Raw genomic sequence first — 27,988 nt, forward strand, 5'->3', positions numbered from 1 at the left:
CTGTTAAGAAGTGGAGGGGTGGAAATTCAAAAAATAACATTTAAAAAAATAACAATAATTGAATATCAAATTCTAAAGGTAACTCATTTCTGGCTTCATGAAACAAGTTTTAATTCTTCTTTTATCTTGTAGAAAGCAAGAAGAAGATATTTGAAAAAGAAAGGGAAGACATGTCTGAGTGAATTGAGGGAAAGAAAAATTGAGCACTGGGGCTGTTAGGCCAAGGTTACTGTTCTAGTTGCCAGGAAACCTCTTCCACCTTGTTTTGATACTACCCAGAGCTGGCTCAGGCTGACCAAATAGAATAGCAGCTGAATTTCAAACATGTCAGCTCGACAGAAGCTGGGTGCAACCTCTCAGGGACGTTGTAGGCCGCCTCCATTTCTCCATGTGGGGGGAGGGTAGACTAGTGGGTTTCTTAGCTCCTTTCATTCTAACTTTCCCTGATTAATAATTCTTTCTGTATACAGTACACAGTCACGTGGAGAGGTCTTATAGTCTATTCCTTATGAATCCAGACTTTGGGGGGTTGATGTCTGTGTTCCAACTCTGGCACTGTTGCTTGTCAATCAGGTCAATGCTCTTCTGGGTTTTCCTTTCTTCATCCATAAAGTGGGAACGATCCCTCATAGGACTGTTACAATGATTTAATGAGATAATACACATCAGTCACTTAGAACACTGCCTGGAACATAGTAAGCACCCAAGTAATGTTGGCTGTTATAATTAATATCCTTTTTGATGAATTAAAGGAAAGAATTGGTAATTAAAATGCATTTTCATGCTATTTGCTATCATAGTTATTATCACCAACGAAATGTGGTTAGTATTCAATATTTCTGGGCCTGACATTTTCTGAATTCCATGTGGATTAGAAGAAGAGACTCCAACCTAAAAATTAGATTCTAAAAATTGAGCTTAAACGTAGACATTTCTGAGGTCATTAAATTCTGTGCTTTTCTCACTATGTGCTTGTATTTCTGCCATGGGAGATGGGGCATTCGAGTGGGAGGTAGATTGAAGATATGGAAAGAATGAATGAGGAGCGAGAGAAAGAAAAAGAAGGACATAAGTGTGCAGAATAATAAGTTATTTATAATTGTATCCTGCATAGCAAGAAATATGTTGCTGAAAGGAAACCACCACAAACCCTATCGTTTATGAAAAGTTTAGCATCAGGGCCTTAGTTCTATTTAGAGACACATCAGGAAAGGGCATGACCCTGACTCCTGACCCACTAGCCCAGGTACAAATGGAAGTCTCTTTCTCGAGGACCCCTTGTATTTTCTGTCTGAATTTCTCTTATATTTCAAACATTTACAATTTCAGGCAAAGCTTTATCCGGAGACCAAAGTGAGAGTTTGGCTGGAAGTTTTGAACTATGATGCTCTAATTACAACCTGTTTGGCTACGGCTGTTGGTCATAGAGAGTATGGAACACCTGCACTTCACAGCCAGTTCAGGATATGATTTCATTTTAATTTAAGTGTTGACTTTAATCTATAAGGCTTTATTTTACTTGGACCCTTGTTATCTTAGAGATCAGCTGTCTTCCTTTATACACTCAAAACAACTGAGAGCTACTGAGAAGCATTTGGTCATAATTTTTAACTGCCAAAGGCGGGGGGTGGGGTGGTGTGTGTGTGTGTGTGTGTGTGTGTGTGAGAGAGAGAGAGAGAGAGAGAGGGGGGGGGGGGAGAGAGAGAGAGAGAGAGAGAGAGGGAGAGAGAGGGAGGGAGAGAGAGAGTGAGGGAGAAGGAGGGAGATGGAGAGAGAGAGAGAGGAGATCTTCCTGTTTTCTTTCCCAATCAGTCCTCTACATTTGTGAGTTGTATCTGTATGCAGGATTTGAACTCAGGGTGTTTCTTAAGGTGGCATTTCAAATGGCCTGAAAGAATACCAGAAGCCATGGTGTATGTTGGCAGTTACCGGCCTCACAACTCTGGGCCTTCAACTGGATCAGGAAACCAACTCTAGAATAGAGATTTTAAGAGAAGAGATAGGTTAAAGTTTGGCCCACCCCTCTGCTTGAAGGCTTCCAAAGAATGGGAATTTTAGATGATCATAAAACACAACTAACCTCACCAGGAATGGAAGCTGTAAGTAGTGGATCTAGTTTGAATGTTGTCCTATCTTGCAACTGAGAGGGATTTTTGTCCTCTGTTTCTAGGAGTACTATTAGATTTTTCTATTTTAAATATATTAATAAATACTATGATATTGACAGAGGGTGAATAAATATTTCATTAAGATGGAAGTTATGAGAGAGAGAGTTGACATTGCCTGGAGATAAAGAGAAAGCAATATCTAAGAGGGAGACCAAAGGACCCAGCAGGAAAGACCCAGTGGGAAGCTCTAAAACCAGTGAAGTTGTAGGAACCAAGAGCACAGGTGATGTAGGATTACAGAGATCATGGAAACAGAGTTAGGAGGCACGATGAGGGATTTAGGATAATTTTTAAAGAATGTGGTATTTTTGTGACTTGATGTCCATTGCATTATGTAGTTATAGAATTTGCTGATATTATTTTATATTAATTTAGCAACTTTCTAACATGTTCTGTAAGGACTTATAATTGGCCATGTAGAGCTGTTTAAGGACATTATTTTCCCAGTGGATAGACTGAGTCAATTGTAATTCTGCTCAAAAATACCTTGCTCCTATGTGGACAGGGTGTTTCTGCTACAAGAGCTGTAGCACATTTTACATCCTAGAAGCCAAGTCACATGATCCACGAGACTGGTTGAAAATCAGAGTTTTAATCTCTGATGAGCTTGTACCAAAGAAACACAGCTGAAGGTGGAGAGTTTTATGCTGAAAACAGTGGGATTACATGAAAATCTACATTCTGAATAGTGAGATACCTTCTCTACTTGAATCTAAGAACATTGGCAGCCAGACTATAAATCCCAGGTAGGAAAGTAAAGCATTCCTTTTGGTAGAAGATATCCTAGAGGTATTAAGAATTTCAGAACTCCTGGTAAAATGGTTCAGCTTTATCACCTTATATTGCAGAGAACCAGTAAATAAGCCCAGCCCATGGACACAGAACATCCTAGCAGTTTCTTAGCACTTCAACTGAAATATGAATGGACAATCATTTTATGGGAAAAAAAAATGCCCCATAACATGGGAGATAGAACACACATAAACCAAAGACAAAAGAACTTTGAAGAATTTTTAAACAACTCAGAGAGCAAAAAAAAGTTTAGAAAATTATGATTAATGTCTTCAAATAAATAGTGAAGCTGCTGCAACCTTGAAATAAGAAAAGGAGGCTGTAAAAAAGAGGAAAGAACATAATGGTGCTCTTGGAAATAACTGCAGAGACAAAGCATTCATCTGAAGGATTAAATTATGAAGTTGAGCAAATCTCCCCAAAAGTGAAAAAGATATAGAAAGGAGGGAGAAAGATAATAAAATTAGGAGTTCACTGTAGGAGATTAACATTCAAAAAATAGAAATTTTAAAAAGGCACAATGTAAAAAAAATTAAGAAAATTAATGAATAAATTATTTTAAAACATTTCCCAGAATTTAGAGATAGTTTTCAGACTGAAAAGGACAATTAAGAAGAGTCCAGCACACAACTGGGCCCAAAAAGATGATTCTAAAACTTTATAAGGAAAAACAAGAAACAGGTTTCTTAAAAGGATCGGGAATTATAATAGTATCAGACTTCTCAAAACTAACTCTGGAAACTAGAAAAGAAGAAGAAATGCCTTCAAAACTCCCTACATGGGATTCTCATACCCAGCTGAACTCTCAATCAAATATAAGTGTAATAAAGACAACATCAGACACGCAAGGTCTCAAAAAATATGCCTCCCATTTGCTCTTTCACAGGAAGTTACTAGAATCTGTGTTTCAAATGAAGCGTGTAAGCAAAGTAGGAGGCAGATCTGGGGTCCATGAAACTAGGAATCCTTGACAAGAGAGCAGTACATAGAGAAAGGAAAGTTAAAAAAAAAGACAGTAAGTTGGATGAAGAAGGACACCTACTGCATGATTTCACTCATGTAGAATTTAAAAAACAAAAACCAAAACAAACAAAAATAAATTCATAGATATAGAGAACAGACCAGTAGTTACCAGAGGGGAAGGGGATTGGGGATAGGGGAAATGGGTGAAGGGGGTCAACTGTACGGTGATGGTTGGTAACTAGACTTGTGGTGATGATCTCTCTGTAGTGTATCTGCAGTGTATACAGATGTTGAACTCTAATGCTGCACACCTGACACTTATATAATTTTTTTTAAAAGGGAAATGTAGATGTAAAAGAAAGCAAATGGGATCATAGAATATTATACAGCTGAACTATGATGCTATAGTTGTAGTTTTAATAATGTTAAATTGAATATTATTGTAACACAAAATTATTATATAGCTATTGGGAAGTTGACGTGGGAAGAAGGGTGTGTGTGTATACGTGTGCACACATACACTCAAGCATGTGTGGATAGAGAAGAGTTGGAGGAAATATAAAGAGAGTTTTAATCTCCCAAAGTAAGAAGTCAATAGATAATATCTGAAACTGTAAAATCAGGAAATTTAGGCATAGGGAAGAAAATACCAAAAGAAATAGTTAAAATGATTGAAAAGAGTTGCCTTTAAGGAGCCAAGGGACTGCTTTTTTGGTTTTGGATGTTGTTGATGTTGTAAATGTTGTGCAACAATTTGCCTTTTTGTATTTATAAATTTGATGGGGAAAATTTAAAGCAGGAGATGTCTGTACTAATAGAATGAATAGTGAGAAAAGGAATCATAGGAAAGGAGGATACACATAAATCTAGTTAGTCCTTAATACAGACCCTAGCAAAGTTCCCAGAAGGCTATTAAAATAAGGAGGGCAATGTTATCAGCATTTGTAAGTGTGTGGAATATGACAGGCACTTGGTTTAATATTTGCACATACTCTGGAAGGTGAAAAATAATATAAAATGGTCACAAACGCCTCTATGTCGGCACAAACTGTTCATAATTATTTCATGAAACCTGATTGCTACATTTTGCTTGAACAGAAAATTCAAAAATTATTAGTAGCTGATTGCTAATCAGGGTATTTAAAATATTTACTGAGAAAATGTTTCTGAATTGTCCCAATAATGTTGAAAATGTTCTTTATATGAATAATTTGCTAATAACTCAATAGTGTGTGGTGGCCAAGTCTTGATCTACATGGAATCCACATTAGCAACCAACATAACAAAGAAACTACACATATATTTATGAAAATTACTTATAGAAAACAGATATGTCACTTAAGAAGAGGAAGTATTAAATTACGGATTTGTTCTGATAGAACAGTGTGTAGAAGTCTGATAACTTTATTTGGTGTATATCAGGAAGGGTTTTTGTAATCTCTTTTTAAAACCTAGATAGTCAAGTCTTCCATTTTTTGACATTCTAGGCAGTACCTGGTATATGGTGGGTGCTCAAAAAATATTTTCTACATGAATGATTAAATAAAATTTGATTGAATAAAATTGAATAAAATTTTGGGAGGTATTTTGAGACATCTAGAATCACAATTAGAGCAAACCAGAAAGAAAAGGACCTATTAAAAAAAAAAAGAAAACAACTCATAGGGATTCTGTAGTCCTCATTCCAGTCTCTTAAAGTCCCACTATCATAAAATATCGTTTTGTACCTAAATTAGACCTCTAGTTTCAGAGTTTAAGATCATTTCCTCTTTTCCACCCATTCATTTTTGGATAAGAAAACTCTCCTAGCAGAATGAATCATAGGCAAGCCTAAAGTCTGGGCAAGCTAGTGGCGTGCTATGCCTGGAAAAATTCAACTCAGGCACGTGTGAAGGTTTTTACAAATTTCTTGAACCTCGTGAGGAGTCAAGCACATAGCCAGAGTTTCAATAACAGCTAGAAATAGCCAGGAGTTACAAAACCTTTGAGAATGATGTCAAGTCTGTTTGAAAGATGTGACAGAATTCTCACTCTGATTAAGTAGTATCCCAGTAGAAAGACTGCTTCGGGAAGACTTGAAGGGTAAGGGAGCTTTCCTTGCCTTTCCGTCTGGATGTGCTGGTGTTTTGCCTGGCTTGTATAGCTGTCTGTTTGTAATGAATTATATATATTTTACCTGCATTAAGAGGTAAATATGTATCTTGACTCTGCCCCTCAGGGGGGGCGGAGTCAAGATGGTGGAGTAGGAGGACACAGAGTTTGTGTCTCCTCACAACTAGAGCACCTACCAGATGCTGGTGGGAGACCTCAACACCCAAGGGAACAGGAGGAACCCCCAAGTAACTGGGTAGGACATGGAGGGGAGTGTGGGGGTAGGAGAAGTGGAGGTGGGATGGGACCAGCATCCCTGAGGGGCGGCTGGGGGAGGGGAGGGGTTCCCACACCTGGAGAGGCCCACTCACCATGAGGGGATCAACAGGGACAGGGAGAAAACCCTCGGGGGTTCAGAGGATTGGAGGGGAACGTGACTAGCATTTCCCCCGCCCACTCGGGCCCCAAGGAGCCTGCTGGCGTCCTGAGCCTGGTCCTCTGCCCTCTGAGGCCCTCTCTGGCAGTGTGTGGGAGGGAAGAGGAAGAGTAGAGGTGAATGGAGAGGGACCCTTGGGGATCAGAGGATCGGGGAAGGAACATGGCTAGTGTTTCCCCTGCCCACTTGGGCCCCAGGGAGCCTCTGGGGTCCCGGGCCTGGTCCTCCTCCCTCCAAGGCCGGAGGCAAACTGAGACCCTCTCTGGCTGCACTGAGCCTAGACCCCACCTCCCGCCTAAACCCCACACCTGCCTAAGCTCCGCCCTCCCCACAGCCAAGGCCTTTTCCAGCCCCCCCCTTTGTTTTTTTTTGCTATTGTGGTTCTGTTTTACATTCCAATTGTTGTTTCATTTATATTTTTTTCTAATATATCTGTTAGTTTTCTAATTTTATTTTTTATTCTTTGTTATTGTTCTTTTTTTCTTTTGCTGCACAGTTTGCAGGATCTGGGTTCATGGGCTGGGGGTCAGGCCTGAGCTCATGTGGTGGGAGTACCAAGTCTGAACTGCTGTACTAACAGAGAACCTCAGACCCCAGTGAATATTAATCAGAGTGAGGTCTCCCAGAGGTCCTCATCTAGGCACCAAGACCCAGCTATACATAACTGCCTGCAAACTCCAGTGCTGCAAGCCTCAGGCCAAACAACCAGTAAGACAGGAACATAGTCCCACCCATCAAAAAAAAAGAGATGACAAAAAAATATGTTACAGACAAAGGAGCAATGTAAAAACCTAGAAGACCAAATAAATGAAGAGGAAATAGGCAACCTACCTGAAAGAGAATTCAGAGTAATGATAGTAAAGGTGATCCAAAATCTCAGAAATAGAATGGAGGCATGGATTGAGAAATACAAGAAATGTATAACAAGGACATAGGAGAACTAAAGAACAAACAGAGATGAACAACACAATAAGTGAAATGAAAAATACACTAGAAGGAATCAATAGCAGAATAATTGAGGCAGAAGAATGAATAAGGGCACTGGAAGATAGAATAGTGGAAATAACTGCCGAGGAGCAGAATAAAGAAAAAAGAATGAAAATGATTGCAGACAGTCTCAGAGACCTCTGGGACAGCACTAAACACACCAACATTCAAATTACAGGGGTCCCATAAGAAGAAGCGAAAAAGAAATGGTCTGAGAAAATATTTGAAGAGGTTATAGTCGAAAACTGCGCTAACATGGGAAAGGAAATAGCCACCCAAGTCCAGAAAGCACAGAGAGCCCCATACAGGATAAACCCTAGGAGAAACACACCAAGACACATATTAATCAAACAAAAATTAAATTCAAAGGAAAAATATTAAAAGCAGCAAGGGAAAAGCAACAAAAAACATACAAGGGAATCCTCATACGGTGATTTTCCGGCAGAAACTCTGCAAGCCAGAAGGGAGTGGCAGGATATATTTAAAGTGATGAAAGGGAAAAACCTACAACCAAGATTACTCTACCCAGCAGGATATCATTCAGATTTGACGGAGAAATCAAACGCTTCACAGACAAGCAAAAGCTAAGAGAATTCAGCACGAACAAACCAGCTTTACAAATGCTAAAGGAACTTCACTAGGAAGGAAACACAAGAGAAGAAAAAGACCCACAAAAACAAAACAATTAAGAAAATGGTAATGATAGGAACATATATATTGATAATTACCTTAAATGTAAACGGATTAAATGCTCCAACCAAAGACACAGAATGGCTGAATGGATACAAAAAAAGACCCATATATATGCTGTCTACAAGAGACCCACTTCAGACCTAGGGACACATACAGACTGACGGGGGGGATGGAAAAAGATATTCCATGCAAATGGAAATCAAAAGAAAGCTGGAGTAGCAATACTCATATCAGACAAAATAGACTTTAAAATAAAGACTGTTACAAGAGATAAGGAAGGACACTACATAATGATCAAGGGATCAATCCAAGAAGAAGATATAACAATCATACATATTTATGCACCCAACACAGGAGCACCTCAATCCATAAGGCAAACGCTAGTGACCATAAAAGGGGAAATTGACAGTAACACAATAATAGTGGGGGGCTTTAACATCCAGTTACACCAATGGTCAGATCATACAGACAGAAAATAAATAAGGAAACACAAACTTTAAATGACACAGTAGACCAGATAGATTTGATATTTATAGGGTATTCCACCCAGAAGCGCAGAATACACTTTCTTCTCAAGTGCACATGGAACATTCTCCAGGATAGATCACATCTTGGGTCACAAATCAAGCCTTGGTAAATTTAAGAAAATTGAAATCGTATCAAGCATCTTTTCTGACCAAAATACTATGAGATTAGAAATAAATTATAGGAGAAAAAAACTGTAAAAAACACAAACACAGGGAGGCTAAACAGTGTGCTGCTAAATAACCAAGATATCACTGAAGAAATCAAAGAGGAAATCAAAAAATACACAGAAACAAATGACAATGAAAACATGATGATCCAAAACCTATGGGACACAGCAAAAGCAGTTCTAAGAGGGAAGTTTATAACAATTCAATCTCACCTCAAGAAACAAGAAAAATCTCAAATAAACAATCTAACCTTACACCGAAAGCAACTAAAGAAAGAAGAACAAAGAAAACCCAAAGAACAAAGAAAACCCAAAGTCAGTAGAAGTAAAGAAATCATAAAGATAAGAGCAGAAATAAATTAAATAGAAATAAAGAAAACAATAGCAAAGATCAATAAAACTAAAAGTTGGTTCTTTGAGAAGAGAAACAAAATTGGTAAACCTTTAGCCAGACTCATCAAGAAAAAAAGGGAGAAGATGCAAATCAATAAAATTAGGAATGAAAAAAGGAGAAATTACAACTGACTCTGTAGAAATATAAAGGATCATAAGAGACTATTATAAGCAACTATATGCCAATAAAATGGACAACCTGGAAGCAACGGACAAATTCTTAGAAAGGTACAATTTTCCAAGACTGAACCAGGAAGAATTAGAAAATATAAACAGACAAATCACAACTAATAAAATTGAAACTGTAATTTAAAATCTTCCAACAAACAAAAGCCCAGGACCTGATGGCTTCACAGGTGAATTCTATCAAACATTTAGAGAAGAGCAAACACCTATCCTTCTCAAAATCTTCCAAAAAGTTGCAGAGGGAGGAACAGTACCAAATTCATTCTACGAGGCCACCACCAAACTGATACCAAAACCACACAAAGATATCACAAAAAAAGAAAATTACAGGCCAATGTCACTGATGAACATAGATGCAAAAATCCTCAACAAAATACTAGCAAACAGAATCCAACAACATATTAAAAGGATTATACACAATGATCAAGTGGGATTTATCCCAGGGATGAAAGGATTCTTCAACATACGCTAATCAATGTGATACACCATATTCACAAATTGAAGGATAAAAAGCATATCATCTCAATAGATGCAGAAAAGGCTTTTGACAAAATTCAACAGCCATTTATGATGAAAACTCTCAAGAAAATGGGCATAGAGGGAACCTACCTCAACATAACAAAGGCCATGTATGACAAACCCACAGCAAACATCAGTCTCAATGGTGAAAAACTGAAAGCATTTCCTCTAAGATCAGGAACAAGACAAGGATGTCCACTCTCGCTACTCTTATTCAACATAGTTTTGGAAGTCCTAGCCACGGCAATCAGAGAAGTAAAACAAATAAAAGGAATACAAATTGGAAAAGAACAAGTAAAACTGTCACTGTTTGCAGATGACATGATACTATACATAGAAAATCCTAGAGACGCTACCAGAAAACTACTAGAGCTCGTCAATGAACTTGGCAAAGTTGCCAGGATACAAAATTAATACAGAGAAATCTCTTGCATTCCTGTGCACTAACGATGAAAGATCAGAAAGAGAAAACAAGGAAACAATCCTATTTGCCATCACATCAAAAAGAATAAAATACCTACAAATAAACCTACCTAAGGAGGCAAAAGACCTGTACTCAGAAAACTATAAGACGCTGGTGAAAGAAATCAAGGATAACACACAGATGGAAAGATATACCATGTTCTTGGATTGGAAGAATCAACATTGTGAAAATGACTATACTACCCAAAGCAATCTACAGATTCAATTCAATCCCTAACGAATTACGAATGGCATTCTTTACAGAATTAGAACAAGAAATTTTGCAGCTTGTATGGATACACAAAAGACCCTGAATAGCCAAAGCAATCTTGAGAAAGAAAAGGAGAGCTGGAGGAATCAGGCTCTCTGACTTCAAAATATAGTACAAAGCTACAGTAATCAAGACAGTATGGTACTGGCACAAAACAGAAATATAGATCAATGGTACAGGTTAGAAAGACCAGAGATAAACCCACACACCTATGGTCACCTAATCTATGACAAAGGAGGAAAGGACATACAATGGAGAAAAGACAGCCTCTTCAATAATTGGTGCTGGGAAAACTGGACAGCTACATGTAAAAGAATGAAATTAGAACACTACCTAGCACCATACACAAAAATAAACTCAAAATGGATTAAAGACCTAAATGTACAACTGAACATTATAAAACTCTTAGAAGAAAACATAGGAAAAACACTCTTTGACATAAACCACAGCAAGATCTTCTTTGACCCACCTCCTAGAGTAGTGAAAATAAAAACAAAAATAAACAAATGGGACCTAATGAAACTTAAAAGCTTTTGCACAGCAAAGGAAACCATAAACTAGACAAAAAGAGAACCCTCAGAAGGGGAGAAAATATTTGCAAATGAAGCAATGGACAAAGGATTAATCCCCAAAATATACAAACAGTTCATGCAGCTCAATATCAAAAAAACAAACAACCCAATCAAAAAGTGAGTGGAAGATCTAAATAGACATCTCTCCAAAGAAGACATGCAGATGGCCAAGAGACACATGAAAAGATGCTCAACATCACTTATTATTAGAGAAATGCAAATCAAAACTACATTGAGGTATCACCTCACACTGGTCAGAATGGCCATCATTGAAAAATCTACAAACAATAAATGCTGGAGAGGGTGTGGAGAAAAGGGAACCCTCTTGCACAGTTGGTGGGAAGGTAAATTGATACACCCACTGTGGAGAACAGTATGGAGACTCCTTAAAAAATGAAATATGGAACTACCATATGACCCAGCAATCCCTCTACTGGACATATACCCTGAGAAAATCATAATTCAAAGGACACATGTACCCCAATGTTCCTTGCAGCACTGTTTACAATAGCCAGGACATGGAAACAACCTAAATGCCCAACAACAGATGAATGGATAGAGATGTGGTACATATATACAATGGAATATTACTCAGCCATAAAAAGGAATAAAACTTGGTCTTTTGTAGAGATGTGGATGGACCTAGAGTTTGTCATACAGAGAGAAGTCAGAAAGAGAAAAACAAATATTGTATATTAATGCATATATGTGGAATCTAGAAAAATGGTACAGATGAACCTATTTCCAGGGCTGGAATCAAGATGCAGATATAGAGGACAGACATGTGGACATGGGGGTGGGGGGTGGGGGGTGGGGGGTGGGGAAGGGGAGGATGGGATGAATTGGGAGATTAGGATTGACATATATACACTACCATGTGTAAAATAGCTAGCTAGAGGGAACCAGCTATAAAGCACAGGGTGCTCAGCTTGGTGCTCTGTGATGACCCAGATGGGTGGAATGGGGGGAGTGGGTGAGAGGGAAGTGCAAGAGGGAGGAATACATATAGCTGATTCACTTCATTGTACAGCAGAGACTAACACAACATTGTAAAGCAATTATATGCCAATAAACAAAAAGTGGGGAAAACTGAACTATAAAAATATATATATGTATATATATACATACATACACACACACAAAAGAGAACTCATATCCTTTGCCTATATGTGTTGGTGTCTTCCTGTCAATCACAGAATCATCAGATTTTTGACAACCATGCAATCCTATGAGTAAGAATCTTTCATATATGTGAAGACCATTCTACCTTTCAACTTCCTCTTCTCTGGATGTAATACCTTTTTAAAATGAGTTATTTCAAGCCACATAATCATCATTGCTTTCATCTACTTGCCACTATCGTGTTCAAGCTCATTGAAAATTTTTGGTATTTTTTCTTAATAGTTTTAACCATGATTTTTTGTTTTTTTCTTTTGTTTTTTTTTTTTTTTTTTACTGTAATTCTGTAGAAAATGCATCTCTACTTTGACTTCAAAGACCCATGTTCAGATTCATGTTTTGCCATAAATTCTGTGTTCTTTGGTATTTATTTCACCTCTGAGCCTACTTTTTAAATGAAATCATGGTAAATTAGAGAATACACTACTATGCAGTTGTGAGGATTATTATGGTAATGTGAAATGTGTTGAGAAATATCCCTGATACAAAATGAGTATTCAAAGAAAGTTAATTTCTTTTATGCATTTATCAATATATGATTGTTCTTAATATCATACTCATGCATTTATTCTTATATATTTATGGCAGGATTTAATATTCAGTGATATAAACAAGACATGGTAATTTACCATAGGGGTTGAGAAATGGTCTTATTGAGAAATACATTTTCCAGAATTCTCTTGCCTGTATGGTTCCAAGTTAGGGTTGCCTACAAGAAAATTTATGTAAGATTTGAAAGATGGAAGTAAAGCAGCAGTAATTATGATTGGAAGGTTTGTGCAGGACCTCAAACACAGCTGCAGCTTACGCATGTTGTAGCTGATCTTCAGATACACTTTGTTGATGTCCTTCAGCAGCTGGATCTGCAGCTTCTTTGCCTCTCACTGGATATTCTCAGCTTCTCTGAGACCTGGGCCAGACACCTACACAGCTATGAGGTCAAGTATGCCAGCTTTAAAATATACAGGTCATTGTGTGGTCAGATTTAAATGCAATGAGAGCTAGCTGTTGGCAGTTTCCAGTTTGTCTTCTGGGTTCCTATTTATTCTTTTAGATTCCAATTTGCCTTTGCTTTCACTCCTTTCATGCCCAGCTTTTAATCTTAGATGTGTGCCCTGCTTACATTCATGACTTCAGCCCTCTTTACACACAGAATGGCTTTCCATAGGTGCCATTACCAGCTCCCACAATTCAGTAAGTTCTATCATAAATCCCTTATTCCTTATCTCTCATAGTGGTCCTTCTTGCTTGAACTGATATGCCATAGGTAACTGGCTTACTATTTTGGGAAAAAGTTTTTTTTTTTTAATTTGAAAAGATGACATTTTTTATATCTGAGGCTCAAGAACTGGTCTCGTTTAATCATTCCATAGCCAATGTAGTGTGAGTTATAAAAGCACTGTTTGTGTCCAACTCTCATTCATCTATTATCCTTTTTTCCCTTTAGATAATCCAGATTTATTGAATCTCTATTGTGTGCCAGGACTTTGCCAAGTAGCTTGCATTATCTCATTTAATCTTCACAGAAATTCCATGAGGTGGGTTACTATTGCTACTGTCTACAGAAATGAGAGAATAAAAGTTCAGAGATAGCTGGGTTTCATACTGTCTCTGTGTTACTGGAACATAGTTCATGGCCCATTTGAAAACTACCAACACATCAGTTTATAGAAAATCATAAATGTTGTTTACAAAGTGAGGGGACATACCAAATTTCAGACAAATTAAATATCACAGTGAGTTGTGAAATTTTATTTGGTTAAAGGTCACACATAGAAGATGGTACAGCCAAGAGTTTGAGTCTAGGATCTGAGTCCTGAACCAATATTCTATACTACCACACAATTTAGCATCATACTCTGTGAATCAGTTTGTTGTTTTCCACAAAAACTTGTTAGAATTGTGATTGGGATTACACTGAATATATTGACCCATTTGGGAAAATTTGACATCTTAGAAATATTGATTCTTTCAGTCTATAAATCTGTTATATTTCTCCATCTGTTTCCATCTCCTTTACTTTCTCTCAACTTTTATTTTTAAGTATAGAGGATTTACACATCTTTTGTTAAATTTATTCAAGTATTTTGTTCTTATATGAATTACCCTTCCAAGTCCAAGGAATTAGGTAAGTTTTTTTTAAAGTTATTGTGACACACTCTTGCTCATTTTAATTAATTAATTAGTTTGTTTGTTTATTTATTTATGGCTGTGTTGGATCTTCGTTGCTATGCACGGGCTTTCTCTAGTTGCGGCGAGCTGGGGTTACTCTTTGTTGCAGTGCGCGGGCTTCTCACTGCGGTGTCTTCTCTTGTTGTGGAGCACGGGCTCCAAGCATGTGGGCTTTAGTAGGTTTGGCACGTGGGCTCAGTAGTTGTGGCTCACGGGCTCTAGATCTCAGGTTCAGTAGTTGTGACACATGGGCTTAGTTGCTCCGCAGCATGTGGGATCTTCCCAGACCAGGGCTCAAACCCGTGTCCCCTGCATTGGCAGACAGATTCTTAACCACTGCGCCACCAGGGAAGTCCCAGAATTAGGTAATTTGAATAATGTAACAAAACACACGGTGACAGAATTGGACTAGAAAAAAGCTACTTATTAATGGCAAAATTTTCAAGTTGGGTAGCCCCTTTGCAACCTGTTATGGTAATATAACTATACTGACCAAAACATAGATAAATGTAGATCATTGTACCCTGAATAAGTACATTAGAATACATCATTAAATAGTACTCCAAATTTAGAATGTCTTGAGTTATTTCTTAGTGAGTCGCTGGATCTTGGTGTTAGATGGCAGAGTAAAAATTATCAAATACTAATGGAAGCAATGAGAAAATTGGTTCCATAGGCGTTCAACTAAGATTGTCAAGATTGCCAACACTATGATTGGCCTAAAAATGGGGTTCTCAGATCAAGGCTGGTGGAAATTTCAAGAGCAATGGGAATACAGAGTGCTTCATCCTCTCAAAATTTGTGGACATTTATTTATGAAGGATGACATGGGACTAAATAAAAGCTTCTAAGTGATTGCAGATAAGATGTGCATTTTGAGGATCTAGTGGCAGTTCTAGTAGTATGATGATGAGAAGAAAGGAAGTGATAAGTCTCATGATGAAAGTTAGTATTTTGTTCTTTCAAATGAAAGTTTCCAGCATGAAAATGGGTAAGTAATGGAAGGTATTTTTCAGTGTGAATTGACAACATATACTTGTTTACCAGGGTCAAACTAGAAGCTATAGAATAATGATGCACTAACTGATTATAATCCTAGTATTAAGGATTTAGCAATAAAGAAGCAGATACTCTTTGTGCTGGCCCCACTTATAAATTCTTGGTGGCACTCAAGGCTATTCAGGACTCTGAAAGTGTAATATATAAAATTGACTCCAATCCTTCCCTGCATGAATATTCTGCCATGGTCTCATCAAGGGTGGTTTATATTTTTTTGTTACGGGACTTTAGGCTTAATTAAGGGACTTCCTTAGTCAATGGCAGGTGGGGGAAAAGTAACAAAGTGCCAGTTCCAAGAGTAGGCGGTAAGGGCCTCAAGTGTTTGCACTATTCTCTTTGTACCTCTGTCACCATCCTAAGAAAGGATTCCCTAGGTACCTATTATTCCTTCAGCCAGAGCCCTGGAGTAGGCCTGAATGATGGGTCAGGATTAGCTAGACCTACAGCTTAATGCAGGAGCCACCAGGCCGTGCCCTACCTCACATCTCTGAGAATAAATGATTATTTTGTTTTAAGCTTCTGAGTTGAGGTTGTTTGTTCAGCAGCCACACTGCAGCAATTAACTGATACAAACTTGGTACTCTAGTAGAGAGCAGATGTAAGTAAAACATGAAATACATGCCATTGGATTTGGGACTGAGTAGTGGGTGAAAATTGGGAAAATGGTAGGGAAATTGAAAAATATCTGGGGGAGCTCCAATCAAAATGGTGGAGGAGAAGGACATGGAACTCACCTCCTCCCACAAATGCATCAAAAATACATCTACAAATGAAACAATTCCTTCTGAACACTAGCAGAAGACCTCAAACACATGAAAGGTCAAGAAAGATCTCCGTAATCAGGTAGGATGAAAGGAGAATAAAAAGGAAGCAGGACAGGACCTGCGTCCCTGGGAGGGAGCTTCAGCATCCTGGGAAGCCCCCTCACTGGTGGAGAGACCAGCTGGGACAGAAAGGCAGCTTCAAAGGCTCAGAGGAGAACGCAACAACTGGTTAGTGGCAGGCAGAACAGAGACTTACACAGATGGTCTGTGCCACTGCCCCACACTCCCCAGCCTGAGATGTGTGTCTGCTGGTACAGGCAGGGGCTGGGTGCTGAAACTTGGGGTTTAGAGGACAGATCCAGGGAGAGAACTGGTGTTGGCTGCATGAAGACAGCCTGAAGGGATTGGAGTGTGGTACAACCACAACTGGAAGTGTTCACAGAAGAAGCCTGGGCCACCATAGAAGGGAGGTGCCACTGTTTAGTGGCACACAGAGGGCAGGGCTGCCATTGCAGCCTCTTTCTCCACACACTGGCCACCACCTCACCTTGGTGGGCTCTGGGAGCAGACACCAGCAGGTTGCCCATGTGCAGAGGCAGGGCTGAGGCCACAGCTGAGCCCCAGGGGCTGCGTGACTTGTGAAACAGGGCTGAAATCTTTCCCCATGGCTGCATGAGCCACGGACTTTTGCCTTTGCCATTGGCTTTGTGAATTCAGCACCTGGGGGACATCCAAACAGACAATGGGTGTGGGCTTTGTGGGCATGTGCATGCAGGGGGCTGGGACAAGCCAGGGTCTGAGCTGCCGCCATAGCTCCAACAGCAGTTCCAGGTGCATGACTACTGTAGTCCTGGGACCTGATTTCAATGGATCTGTGCTGCTGGCCTTGTGAAAACAATCCCTGAGGGACACCAGAGCCAATTGCTGGCATTCCCACAGTTGAGGTGGGGCTGAGGGCAGTGCCAACAACAGTGTACTTTGTGAGCCCACACAAAGGGTGACATGTTACACAACAGAGCACACTCACCAGTGAACACCTCTGGTGGAGGACTACTCAGTGGCTCCTCTCCCAGTGGGATCACTCCAATCCTGCCTACTTTGCACCACTGCTCAGAAACAGATCTGTGGGCTTACACTGAACAACTAGGGAGCAGACTCTGCCACTGACAGGGCAGTGACAACCACAGAGCAAAGAGGAGACCCTGCTCAATATCCAATGCGGCTCTGGTCACCACAACACCATTCACACCTCTTATCAAGAGGATAATGGATAGCATACACTGAGGAAAGAGGCGGCAGACATTCAAAATAAAAACAGCCCTTGCACCAGAAACATTAAACCCACGCAGGCTATGCAGCAATGTTCCCACATAAAAATAGCCCTCCAAGACCACAGTAGATAATTGTTTCTCCTAAACTCATAGAGCAAGAGAAATATAAATAAAAAAAGAAGCAGAGGAAACACGTCCAATTAAAACGTCAAGAGAATTCCCCTGGAAGACCAAACAATGAAACAGACCTATTCAGTCTAATCGACATCGAGTTCAAAAAGGAGATAATGAAAATACTGAAGGAATTAAGAAAAGCTATTGACAGACATGCAGATTACTGTAAAAAGGAACTAGAAAATATAAGGAGGAGTTAAGAAAAATTAGAAAATTCATTTGCAGAGATGAAAGCTGAACTAAAGGCAATGAATATCAGAATGAATAATGCAGAAGAATGAATAAGTGATCTGGAAGACAGAATAATGGAAATCACCCAATTAGAACAGCAAATAGAAACCAAAATTAAAAAAAAAAAAGCAATACAAGAGACCTATGGGATAATACAAAACATGTCAATCTATGCATAATAGGGATCCCAGAAGGAGAAGAAAGAGAAAAGGGGATTGAAAATGTATTTGAAGAAATTATGGCTGAAAACTTCCAAAACCTAAGGAAGGAAACAGATGTCTAGGTATAGGAAGTACAGAGGGTCCCAAACAAGATAAACCCAAACAGACCTACACCAAGATATATAATTAAAGTGGCAAAAGTTAAAGATAAAGAGATGATTCTAAAGGCAGCAAGAGAAAAACAAAGAGTTAATTACAAGGGAACCCCCATAAGTCTATCAGCTGATTTCTCTACAGAAACTTTGCAGGCCAGAAGGGAGTGGCAAGATATATTCAAAGTCCTGAAAGGGAAAAATCTGCAACTTAGTATACTCTATCCAGCAAGATTATCATTTAGAATAGAAGGAGAGATAAAGAATTTCTCAGACAAGCAAAACTAAAAGAATACAGCAGTATTAAACCTATCCTAAAGGAAATTTGAAAGGGCTTCTCTAAATGGAAAAGAATAATCTATAGGAAAGAGAAAATCACAATTGGAAAGTAAATCACTTAAATAAGCCAGTACACAGATTAAAAAAAAAAAATCAAAAAACTTCTGTGAAAGCGATGATAACCACAATGAACAGCAAAAGGATGAACATGAAGATGTAAAAGAGGACATCAAAATCATAAAGTGTGGAAGAGAGGAGTAAGAAAATGTAGATTGTTTTCTTACAATGTGTTTGAGCTTATATGACTACCAGTCTAAAGCAAGTAGATATAGGAAGGGGTTAACCTACTTGAAAAACAGGGCAACCACAAATCAAAAACTTACAAAATATTCACAAAAACCAAAAAGAAGAGAACATAAGGATGACACAAAAGAAAATCATCAAACCACAAAAGGAAAAACAAAAAGAAAAAAGGGACAAAGAAGAAACATAAAACCAATGTGAAAACAAGGTTTAAAATGACAATAAATACATATATCAATAATTACCTTAAATGTCAATGGACTAAATGCTCCAATCAAAAGACACAGAGTGTCAGACTGGATAAAAAAACAAGAGCCTACAATATGCTGTCTACAAGAGACTCACTTTAGGACAAAGGACACACATAGATTGAAAGCGAGGAGATGGAAAAAGGTATTTCATGCAAATGGAAATGACAAGAAAGTGGGGGTCACAATACTCATATCAGACAAAATAGACTTTAAAACAAAAGCTATAAATAAAGATAAATAAGGACACTATATAATGATAAAAGGATCAATACAAGGAGAGGATATTATACTTGTCAACATATATGCACCCAATATAGGAGCACCCAAATACATAAAAAAATACTAACAGAAATAAAGGGAGAAATTGATGAGAATACAGTAATAGTAGGAGACTTTAATACCCCGCTCACATCAATGGACAGATCTTTGAGACAGAAAATCAATCAGGCAGCAGAGATCCTAAATGATACAACAGAGCAGTTAGACATAATTGATATTTTCTGGACATTTGATCCAAATAAAAAGAGAATACACATTCTTTTCAAGTGCACATGAAATAGTCTCTAGGATTGACCACATACTAGGGCACAAAACAAGCCTCAAACAATTTAAGAGTTCTATTTCAAGCATCTTTTCTGACCACAATGGCATGAAACTAGAAATCAACCACAGGAAAAGAAATGAGGAAAAAAACAATTACATGGAGACTAAACAACATGCTACTAAAAAACCAATGGGTCAGTGATGAAATCAAAGAAAAAACTTAAAAATACCTTGAAGCAAATGACAATAAAAACACAACCACACAAAATCTATGGGATACAGCAAAAGCTGTTCTTAGAGGGAGGTTCATAGTGATACAGGCCTTCTTTAAGAAACAAGAGAAACCTCAAAAAAACCTAACCCACCACCTAAAAGAATTAGAAAGAGGAGAACAAACAAAACCTCAATTCAGCAGAAGGAAGGAGATAATAAAGATCAGAGAGGAAATAAATAAAAGAAAATAGAAAAAAAATCAATAAAACCAAGAGCTGGTTCTTTGAAACAAAACTGATAAACCTCTGATCAGGCTCACCAAGAAGAAAAGAGAGAAGACCCAAATAAACAAAATATTTAAGAAATGAAGGAAGAGAAATCACAACTGATACTGCAGAAATACAAAAAAAGAGAGAGAGAATACTATGAACAATTATATGTTAACAAATTTGACAACCTAGAAGAAATGGACAATTTTCTAGAAACATACAGCCTACCAAAACTGAATCAAGAATAAACAGATAACTTGAACAGACCAATCAATAGAAGTGAAACAGTATCTGTAATAAAAAAACTCCCTACAAACAAAAGTCCAGGACCAGATGGCTTCACTGGGGAATTCTACAAAACATAGAAAAAAGAATTTATAGCTATCCTTCTCAAACTCCTTTAAAATACTGAAGAGGAAGAAATACTCTCAAAGATGTTCTATGAAGCCACCATCACCCTGATACCAAAACCAAAGACACTACCAAAAAAGAAAATTACAGGCCAATACCTTTGATGAATATAGATGCAAAAATTCTCAACAAAATATTAGCAAATCAAATCCAACAACACATAAAAACGATCATACACCACGACCAAATTGGATTCATTCCACGGTCACAAGGATGGTTCAACATATGCAAAATCAATATAATACACCACAACAAAAGACAAGACAAAAGCCACACGATCATCTAAATAGACAGAGAAAACACTTGATAAAATTCAACACCCATTCATGATAAAAAAAAAAAAAAAAACTTATGAAAGTGGATATAGAGAGAATGTCTCTAAACATAATAAAAGCTATTTATGACAAACCCACAGCCATTATAATACTCAATTATATTTCAGTTTTTCAGTGAAAAGCTGAAAAAGCCTTCCTGCTAAAATCTGGAACAAGACAACAATGCCCACTCTCACCATTTCTCTTCAATATAGTATTGGAAGTCCTAGCCACAGCAATCAGACAAAAAAAAGAAATAAAAAGTATTCACATTGGTAGGGAAGAGGTACAATTTTCATTATACGCAGATGATGTACTATATATATAGAAAACCCTAAAGACTCCACACACAAAACTACTAGAACTGATAAACAAATTCAGCAAGGTAGCAGGATACAAGATTAACATACAGAAATGAGTTGCATTTCTTTACACTAACAATGAAATATCAGAAAGGGAATGCAAACAAACAATCTATTTTAAAATCACATAAAAAAAACTTAGGGAGCTTCCCTGGTGGCTCAGTGGTTGAGAGTCCGCCTGCCAATGCAGAGGACATGGATTCGAGCCCTGGTCCAGGAAGATCCCACATGCTGCAGAGCAACTAAGCCTGTGTGCCACAACTGCTGAGCCTGCGCTCTAGAGCCCATGAGCCACAACTGCTGAAGCCCATGTGCCTGGAGCCTGTGCTCTGCAATGGGAGAGGCCACTGCAGTGAGAGGCCCGCGCACTGCAGCGAAGAGTGGGCCCCGCTCACCACAACTGGAGAAAGCTTGCATGCAGCAACGAAGACCCAACACAGCCAAAAATAAAAATAAATAAATAAATTTATTTTTTAAAAAAAGAAAACTTAGGAATAAACCTCACCAAGGAGGTGAAAGACTTATATGATGAGAACTATAAAATATTAATAAAGGAAATTGAAGGTGATTCAAAGAAATAGAAAGATATACCATGCTCTTGGACTGGAAGAATTAATATTGTTAAAATGACCATACTACCCAAAGCAGTCTACAGATTTAATGAGATCCCTATCAAATTACCCATGACATTTTTCACAGAACTAGAACAAGTGATCCTAAAGTTTGTATGGAACTATAAAAGACCCAGAATTGCCAAAGCAATCCTAATGAAAAAGAACAGTCAGAGGCATAACCCTCCCAGACTTTAGACAATACTACAAAGCTACAGTAATCAAAACAGCATGGCAATGGCACAAAAACAGACATACAGATTAATGGAACGAATAGAGAGCCCAGAAATAAACCCACACACCTATGGACAATTAATATTTGACAAAGGAGGCAAGAATATACAATGGGAAAAAGTCTCTTCAGCAAGTGGTGTTGGGAAAGTTGGGCAGCTGCATGTAAATCAGTGAAGTTAGAACACACCCTCATACCATACACAAAAATAAACTTGAAATGGCTTAAAAACTTAAATGTAAGACAAGACATCATAAAACCCCTAGAAGAGAGCATAGGAAAAACATTCTCTGACATAAATCCTACCAATGATTCTTCTTAGGTCAGTCTCCCAAGACAATAGAAATAAAAGCAAAAATAAACAAATGGGACCTACTCAAACTTACAATTTTTGCACAGCAAAGGAAAACATAAACAAAATGAAAAGCAACCTACAGAATGGGAGAAAATATTTACAAATGATGTGACTGAAAAGGGCTTAATTTCTAAAATATACAAACAACTCATACAATTCAATAACAAAAACCAAACAATCCAATTGAAAAATGGGCAGAAGACCTAAATAGACATTTCTCCAAAGAAGACATACAGATGACCAACAGGCAGATGAAAAGATGCTTGTCATCATTAATTGTTATAGAAATGCAAATCAAAACTATAATAAGGTATCACCTCACAGTGGTCAGAATGGCCATCATTAAAAAGTCTACAAATAACAAATGCGGAGAGGGTGTGGAAAAAGGGAACTCTCTTACAATGTTGGTAGGAATGTAAATTGGTGCAGCCACTATGGAGAACAGTATGTTGGTTCCTCAAAAAACTAAAAATAGGGTTGCCATATAATCTAGCAATCCCACTCCTGGGCATATACCCAGACAAAACTATAATTTGAAAAGATACATGCACCCCTATGTTCAGAGCAGCACTATTCACAATAGCCAAAACATGGAAACAACCTAAATGTCCATTTGACAGATGAATGGATAAAGAAGATGTGGTACATATATACAATGGAGTACTACTCGGCCATAAAGAAGAATGAAATAATGTCATTTGCAGCAACGTGGATGCAACTAGAGATTATCATACTAAGCAAAGTAAGTCAGAAAGTGAAAGATAAATACCATATGATATCACTTACATGTGGAATCTAAAATACAACACAAATGAACATACCTACAAAACAGAAACAGGACTCACAGACATAGAGAACAGACTTGTGGTTGCCAAGGTGGGGAGTGGGGGAAGAAAGGATTGGGAGTTTGAGATTAGTAGATGCAACCTACTGTATATAGGATGGATAAACAGCAAGGTCCTACTGTATAGCACAGGGAAATATATTCAATGTCCTATGATAAAACATAATGGAAAAGAATATGAAAAAGAATATATATATGTATTACTGAGTCACTTTGCTGTATAGCAGAAATTAACAACATTGTAAATCAACTATACTTCAATAAAATATATATATATATATATATATATATATATGGAAAAATAACGACATATTGGGAAGAGGCAAAAACTTTTAAACTTTCACCTGATATAACTTGGAAGATAAAAATGTACCACACCAAATTGTAGACTTGGGCAAGATAGTTTATAAGCAAAATATAAAAAGTGTGAGCTGATCTCTTTCACCTGCATATAGTGTATTTCTACAAGAAAGAAATGAGATCAGAAAATAATTTATCAGTTTGTAAGCAGAATGTTATAAACCCAGAAATTATTGGATTTGAAAATTAAACTGTTCCTCCTCCTCAGCTTTCCAGCCAGTAGAAGATTAAGATACAGGATGGGAGCAAAGATTAAATCAATATTAGCATACAGCCTGGGGGCATAGAACAAATCAGAGTTTGGCCCTCACACCATTTGTTAAGGTCTCTGAAAAAATTAAGGTGGTGCCTAGTAGATCTCTTCCAGCCCTAAAAAAGGGCATCTGTAGAAAGGCTTTCTGGATAAAAGAGCCTGTTTTTTTTTTAACTTTTTAATAGCATATAAAAACACTGATAATAATTTTATATAAATCAGGCAAGCTTAATTTTTAACATATTCATTTTGAATTATATAAAAGAATCAGGTTATATATTTTCAGAAGATTAAATATTTTATTATTGGTAGATACTTTGGGTTTTGATCCTCAGGAGCAATTATTTTTCATCACAAAATAAAGCATTTTCTACATAGGAGGATAGTTACATTGAGAAATGTGAGACTACTGGCATAGTCCACAGAAGCCTACTGTGTCCAAGATTAAGAGTAGGAAAAAAAGTGCACATTCAAGAAAATTGTGGCTGTTTGGGGGCCCATGAAATACATTGAAAAATATAGAGAAGATACACAATATTCTTGAGATATTTGATTGGCAAAATGCTGAAATCCAGGACTGAGAGAACTGGGCCTGCTGGAATTTTAAGACCTCTGAGCCCCCAGCTGTCTACAGCAGGGAACAGTCTGAGAAAGTTGCTCAGCTTCCACAAAGGTTATCTGCGACAAAGTTCTTTTCAGAAATGGCCAAAGAAGATAATTGGGGGAAAAGGACGTTCAAGAGGGTACAATAACAAACCAGGAGAGTGATTGACTGGGGAACCACTTCCTGCAAGCACAATTAGGATCTTATCTAAGACCACTCCCTATCTCTAAAAAGGGGTTGCCTGGCAACATTTTCCCAATGGGTTTTCAAAATTATAGCCCAATGCCTACTATGTACCTGTGTCTCATTCTTCTCTCTTCCTCCTTTCAAATGGGAGTTGCTTATTGCAACTATTCTTTCACTCTTCCAGTGGTGTGTGTTGTGTTTGGGGGAAATGACTTGCCATTTTAGTTCATAGGTTTCCAGATCAAAAAGGGCCTCATCTGGACTGATGTTGATTATAAGATCCTGAACTTTGAGCCTAATGTCATGTGTTATGAGACTTTTAACGACTCTGGGAAGAGGGTGAGATTTTTGTTTGTTTCCTTTGTTTTGTTTTTTGCCTGGAGGGAGGGGTCACAAATGAATAATTGTGGCCAGAGTATAGATTATGGTAGATTGAAATTTTGTATCCAATTCTTCATTCCTTTCCACACCCATATTCTTGTCATGACCTTATCTGGAGCATAATGTTCTTTCCTATGCCTTGATTTTGACCTTAGCCATGTGTCTTATATTGTCCACTTGCTTGTGGAGAATAGTGACAGTGTGCTTATTCTGAGCCTGGACCTGAAGAGGCATTATTATTTTTATACAACCCTCTTTGTATATCTGCCATCTCTGTGAAAAGAGCATCCCTGCTGCCCTATCAGCCAGAATGAACTGAGTGAGCCAAGCCAACCAGACCTACAGCTTGAAGCAGAGCCACATAGTTGGGTCCAATCTAGATTAGCTGATCCCCAGTTTACCTGCAGTACTATGAGGAAGAACAGATTATGGTTGTTTTATGCCACATTTGAGTTTTAGAATGGTTTGTTAAATAGCATTTAACAATATATAACTGATACACAATGTATAGTACTCACAAAAAGGAGGAGCAAAGAGTAACACCAGCAGGAAAGAGTACATCTGCTAGTGCAGCCACCCACTTGCCAATGAGACTGCCCTTTTTAGTTTCTGACTCCTGCCCTGTTCATCCTAACCCTGCTAAAACCCTTTCTCAAATTCAGGTGACCTTAGTTAGCAGTCTCATGTGCTTCAGAGGTCTAAAATGAAGTAGACCAACAAAGTCTCCTGGGTAAGAAAACACAGTTTATCTTCTAGAAAGCATTCTGAATGAATGGTGATGGCCGATATTTTTTTCCTGTGCAATGGACTGAATGTCTGTGTTCCCACATTATTCATATGTTGAAGCCCTAATCCGCAAAGTGGTATTTGGAGCTGGGGCCTTTGGTAAGTAATTGGGTTTAGATAAGGTCATGAGGGTTTAACTCTGATGATGGGATTAGTGCCCTTATTAGAAGAGGAAGAGACCAGAGCCCTCTCAGTCTCCAACATGTAAAAATACAGCAAAAACGCAGCCTTCAGCCAACCACAAAGAGGGCTCTCGCTAGTTACTGAATCTGCCAGCACCTTGATCTTGGGCCCCTCAGCCTTCAGAACTTTGAGAAATAAACATTTGTTGTTTAAGCTACCCAGTCTATAGTATTTTGTTATAACAGCCCAAGCACCAAAGACATTCTATTATTTGAAATTACTTAAAAATGAGGCATTAAAGGAGTAATGTCGGCTACATGGCTGAATAAGATGTCCCTCATTGTATTCCCCTCTCAACAACAAAAATTTGGCATCCATCTGTGGGCAAAAGTGCCTTTGTGGAAGCTGTGGGATCCAGCACCATACAATAAGGGACCTGAGAGAAGTCTCATCCATCCATTCCTTGAGTAATAAGCATACAGACCTTGGTCTTGGCTCTGGACAACAAAGTGGCCCATGAACCGGCTCCAGCATCCCTTGGCCATGGTCTGAAAGTCCCTAGAGAACGCTGTCTTAGAGAGCCACCCACAGATGAGAGAGGCTTTATGGAAATCCAGGTTACCAGGGGAAAACTTCCAGCACAGCACTGGAGCAAAAAAATACAAGTTTGGGTGTATTGGAGAGGGTAAGAGGAACTGTTTGACTTTACCCACATTATCCAAGATAAATATTCTCAGCCCATGATTTCTCCCACTGGGGAAAGTGGAAGCTGTGTGGGATGCTGCCCTAGAGGCTTTCTCTCATCCCATCTAGAATACTGAGTCATGGGTGGGAAGAGGCTGAGAGTGTAGCAGCTGGGACTCTTGAAGAGCAGTAAAGGAAAATAGATTCTACTGACTGCATCATGGACTCCATCAAGAAAATCACCCATGAGCTAGTAGGATGCCTTACCCATGGATCACCTTAGCTGACCAATGGGCAGTTCCAGCACTCTGCACACCTCACTCACACACACACACACCCTATGGCCAGCTCTCTGAGTACACTCTGATAATGGGGAGAGTGGGCTTAGGCAGATGACTAGTGAACATGAGCAGAAAACCAGCAAAATCTGTGGGCTACAGAGAGAGCACAAAATTGAGCTTTATCTCTGCTCTTAAGAAAGCAACAGGAAGGCTGTCAGTATGAGGCCTGGTGCCTTGCAGGATCCAGAGAAGACATACAAGCTTAAGAATTCTGTCATAAGAGGGACCAAGACGTGTGAAGCAGGTGTATCCACAGAAGGTGAGGAAAGCCTCAGAATCCCTAAAAGGGCTGATGGAAGGTTTTTCTCCCAAAGTCAGTTAATAAAAAACTGGAGGAGGTGACAGCTACTTCAAATGTGAAGACAGCAACACAAAACTTTAAGGAACATGAAAAATCAAAGAAACATGACAACACCAAAGAATCATAATACTCTTCCAGAAACCAACTCCCAAAGGCATGGAAATCTTCAATTTATCTCAAAGAATTCAAAATTGTTGTTTTAAGTAAGTTCAATGAGGTACAAGAAAAAGACAATGGAACAAAATCAGGAAAACAGTACATGAATAAAATGAGAAGTTTAACAAAGAGATAAAAATCATTAAAAAAAAGAACAGAAAGCTAAAGAATACAATGAATAAAATGAAAAGTGCAATAGAGAACATCAACAAAAAGAATGGATCAGAAGAAGAAAAATCTGTGAATTAGAAGACAGGACTTTTGAAATTATCCAGTCAGAGGAGAACAAAGGAAAAAGAATGAGAAGAGTGAAGAAAGCCTTCACGACCTATAGGATACCATCAAAAGAAATGATGGTATTTCAAAAGAAATGTGAATTACTGAGAGTCCCAGGAGAGGGAGAAGATGGCAGAAAATTTATTTAAAGAAAGAATGG

At 38.3% G+C, this 27,988-nt stretch overlaps 1 protein-coding gene across 1 annotated transcript in view; it reads right to left on the bottom strand.

Annotated features, from left to right (window-relative positions):
• Positions 1-17,332, bottom strand: part of LOC133091765 (uncharacterized) — a 145,715-nt gene extending 128,383 nt beyond the window's left edge. The window contains exon 1 of the mRNA XM_061190996.1: positions 16,949-17,332. Within this exon, the coding sequence (XP_061046979.1) occupies positions 16,949-17,332 (384 nt within the window). The remainder of the gene's footprint in view (positions 1-16,948) is intronic.
• Between the last annotated feature and the right edge of the window lie 10,656 nt (positions 17,333-27,988).

Source organism: Eubalaena glacialis, chromosome 5 (genome assembly GCF_028564815.1).
Source record: "Eubalaena glacialis isolate mEubGla1 chromosome 5, mEubGla1.1.hap2.+ XY, whole genome shotgun sequence".
Classification (NCBI taxonomy): Eukaryota; Metazoa; Chordata; class Mammalia; order Artiodactyla; family Balaenidae; genus Eubalaena; species Eubalaena glacialis.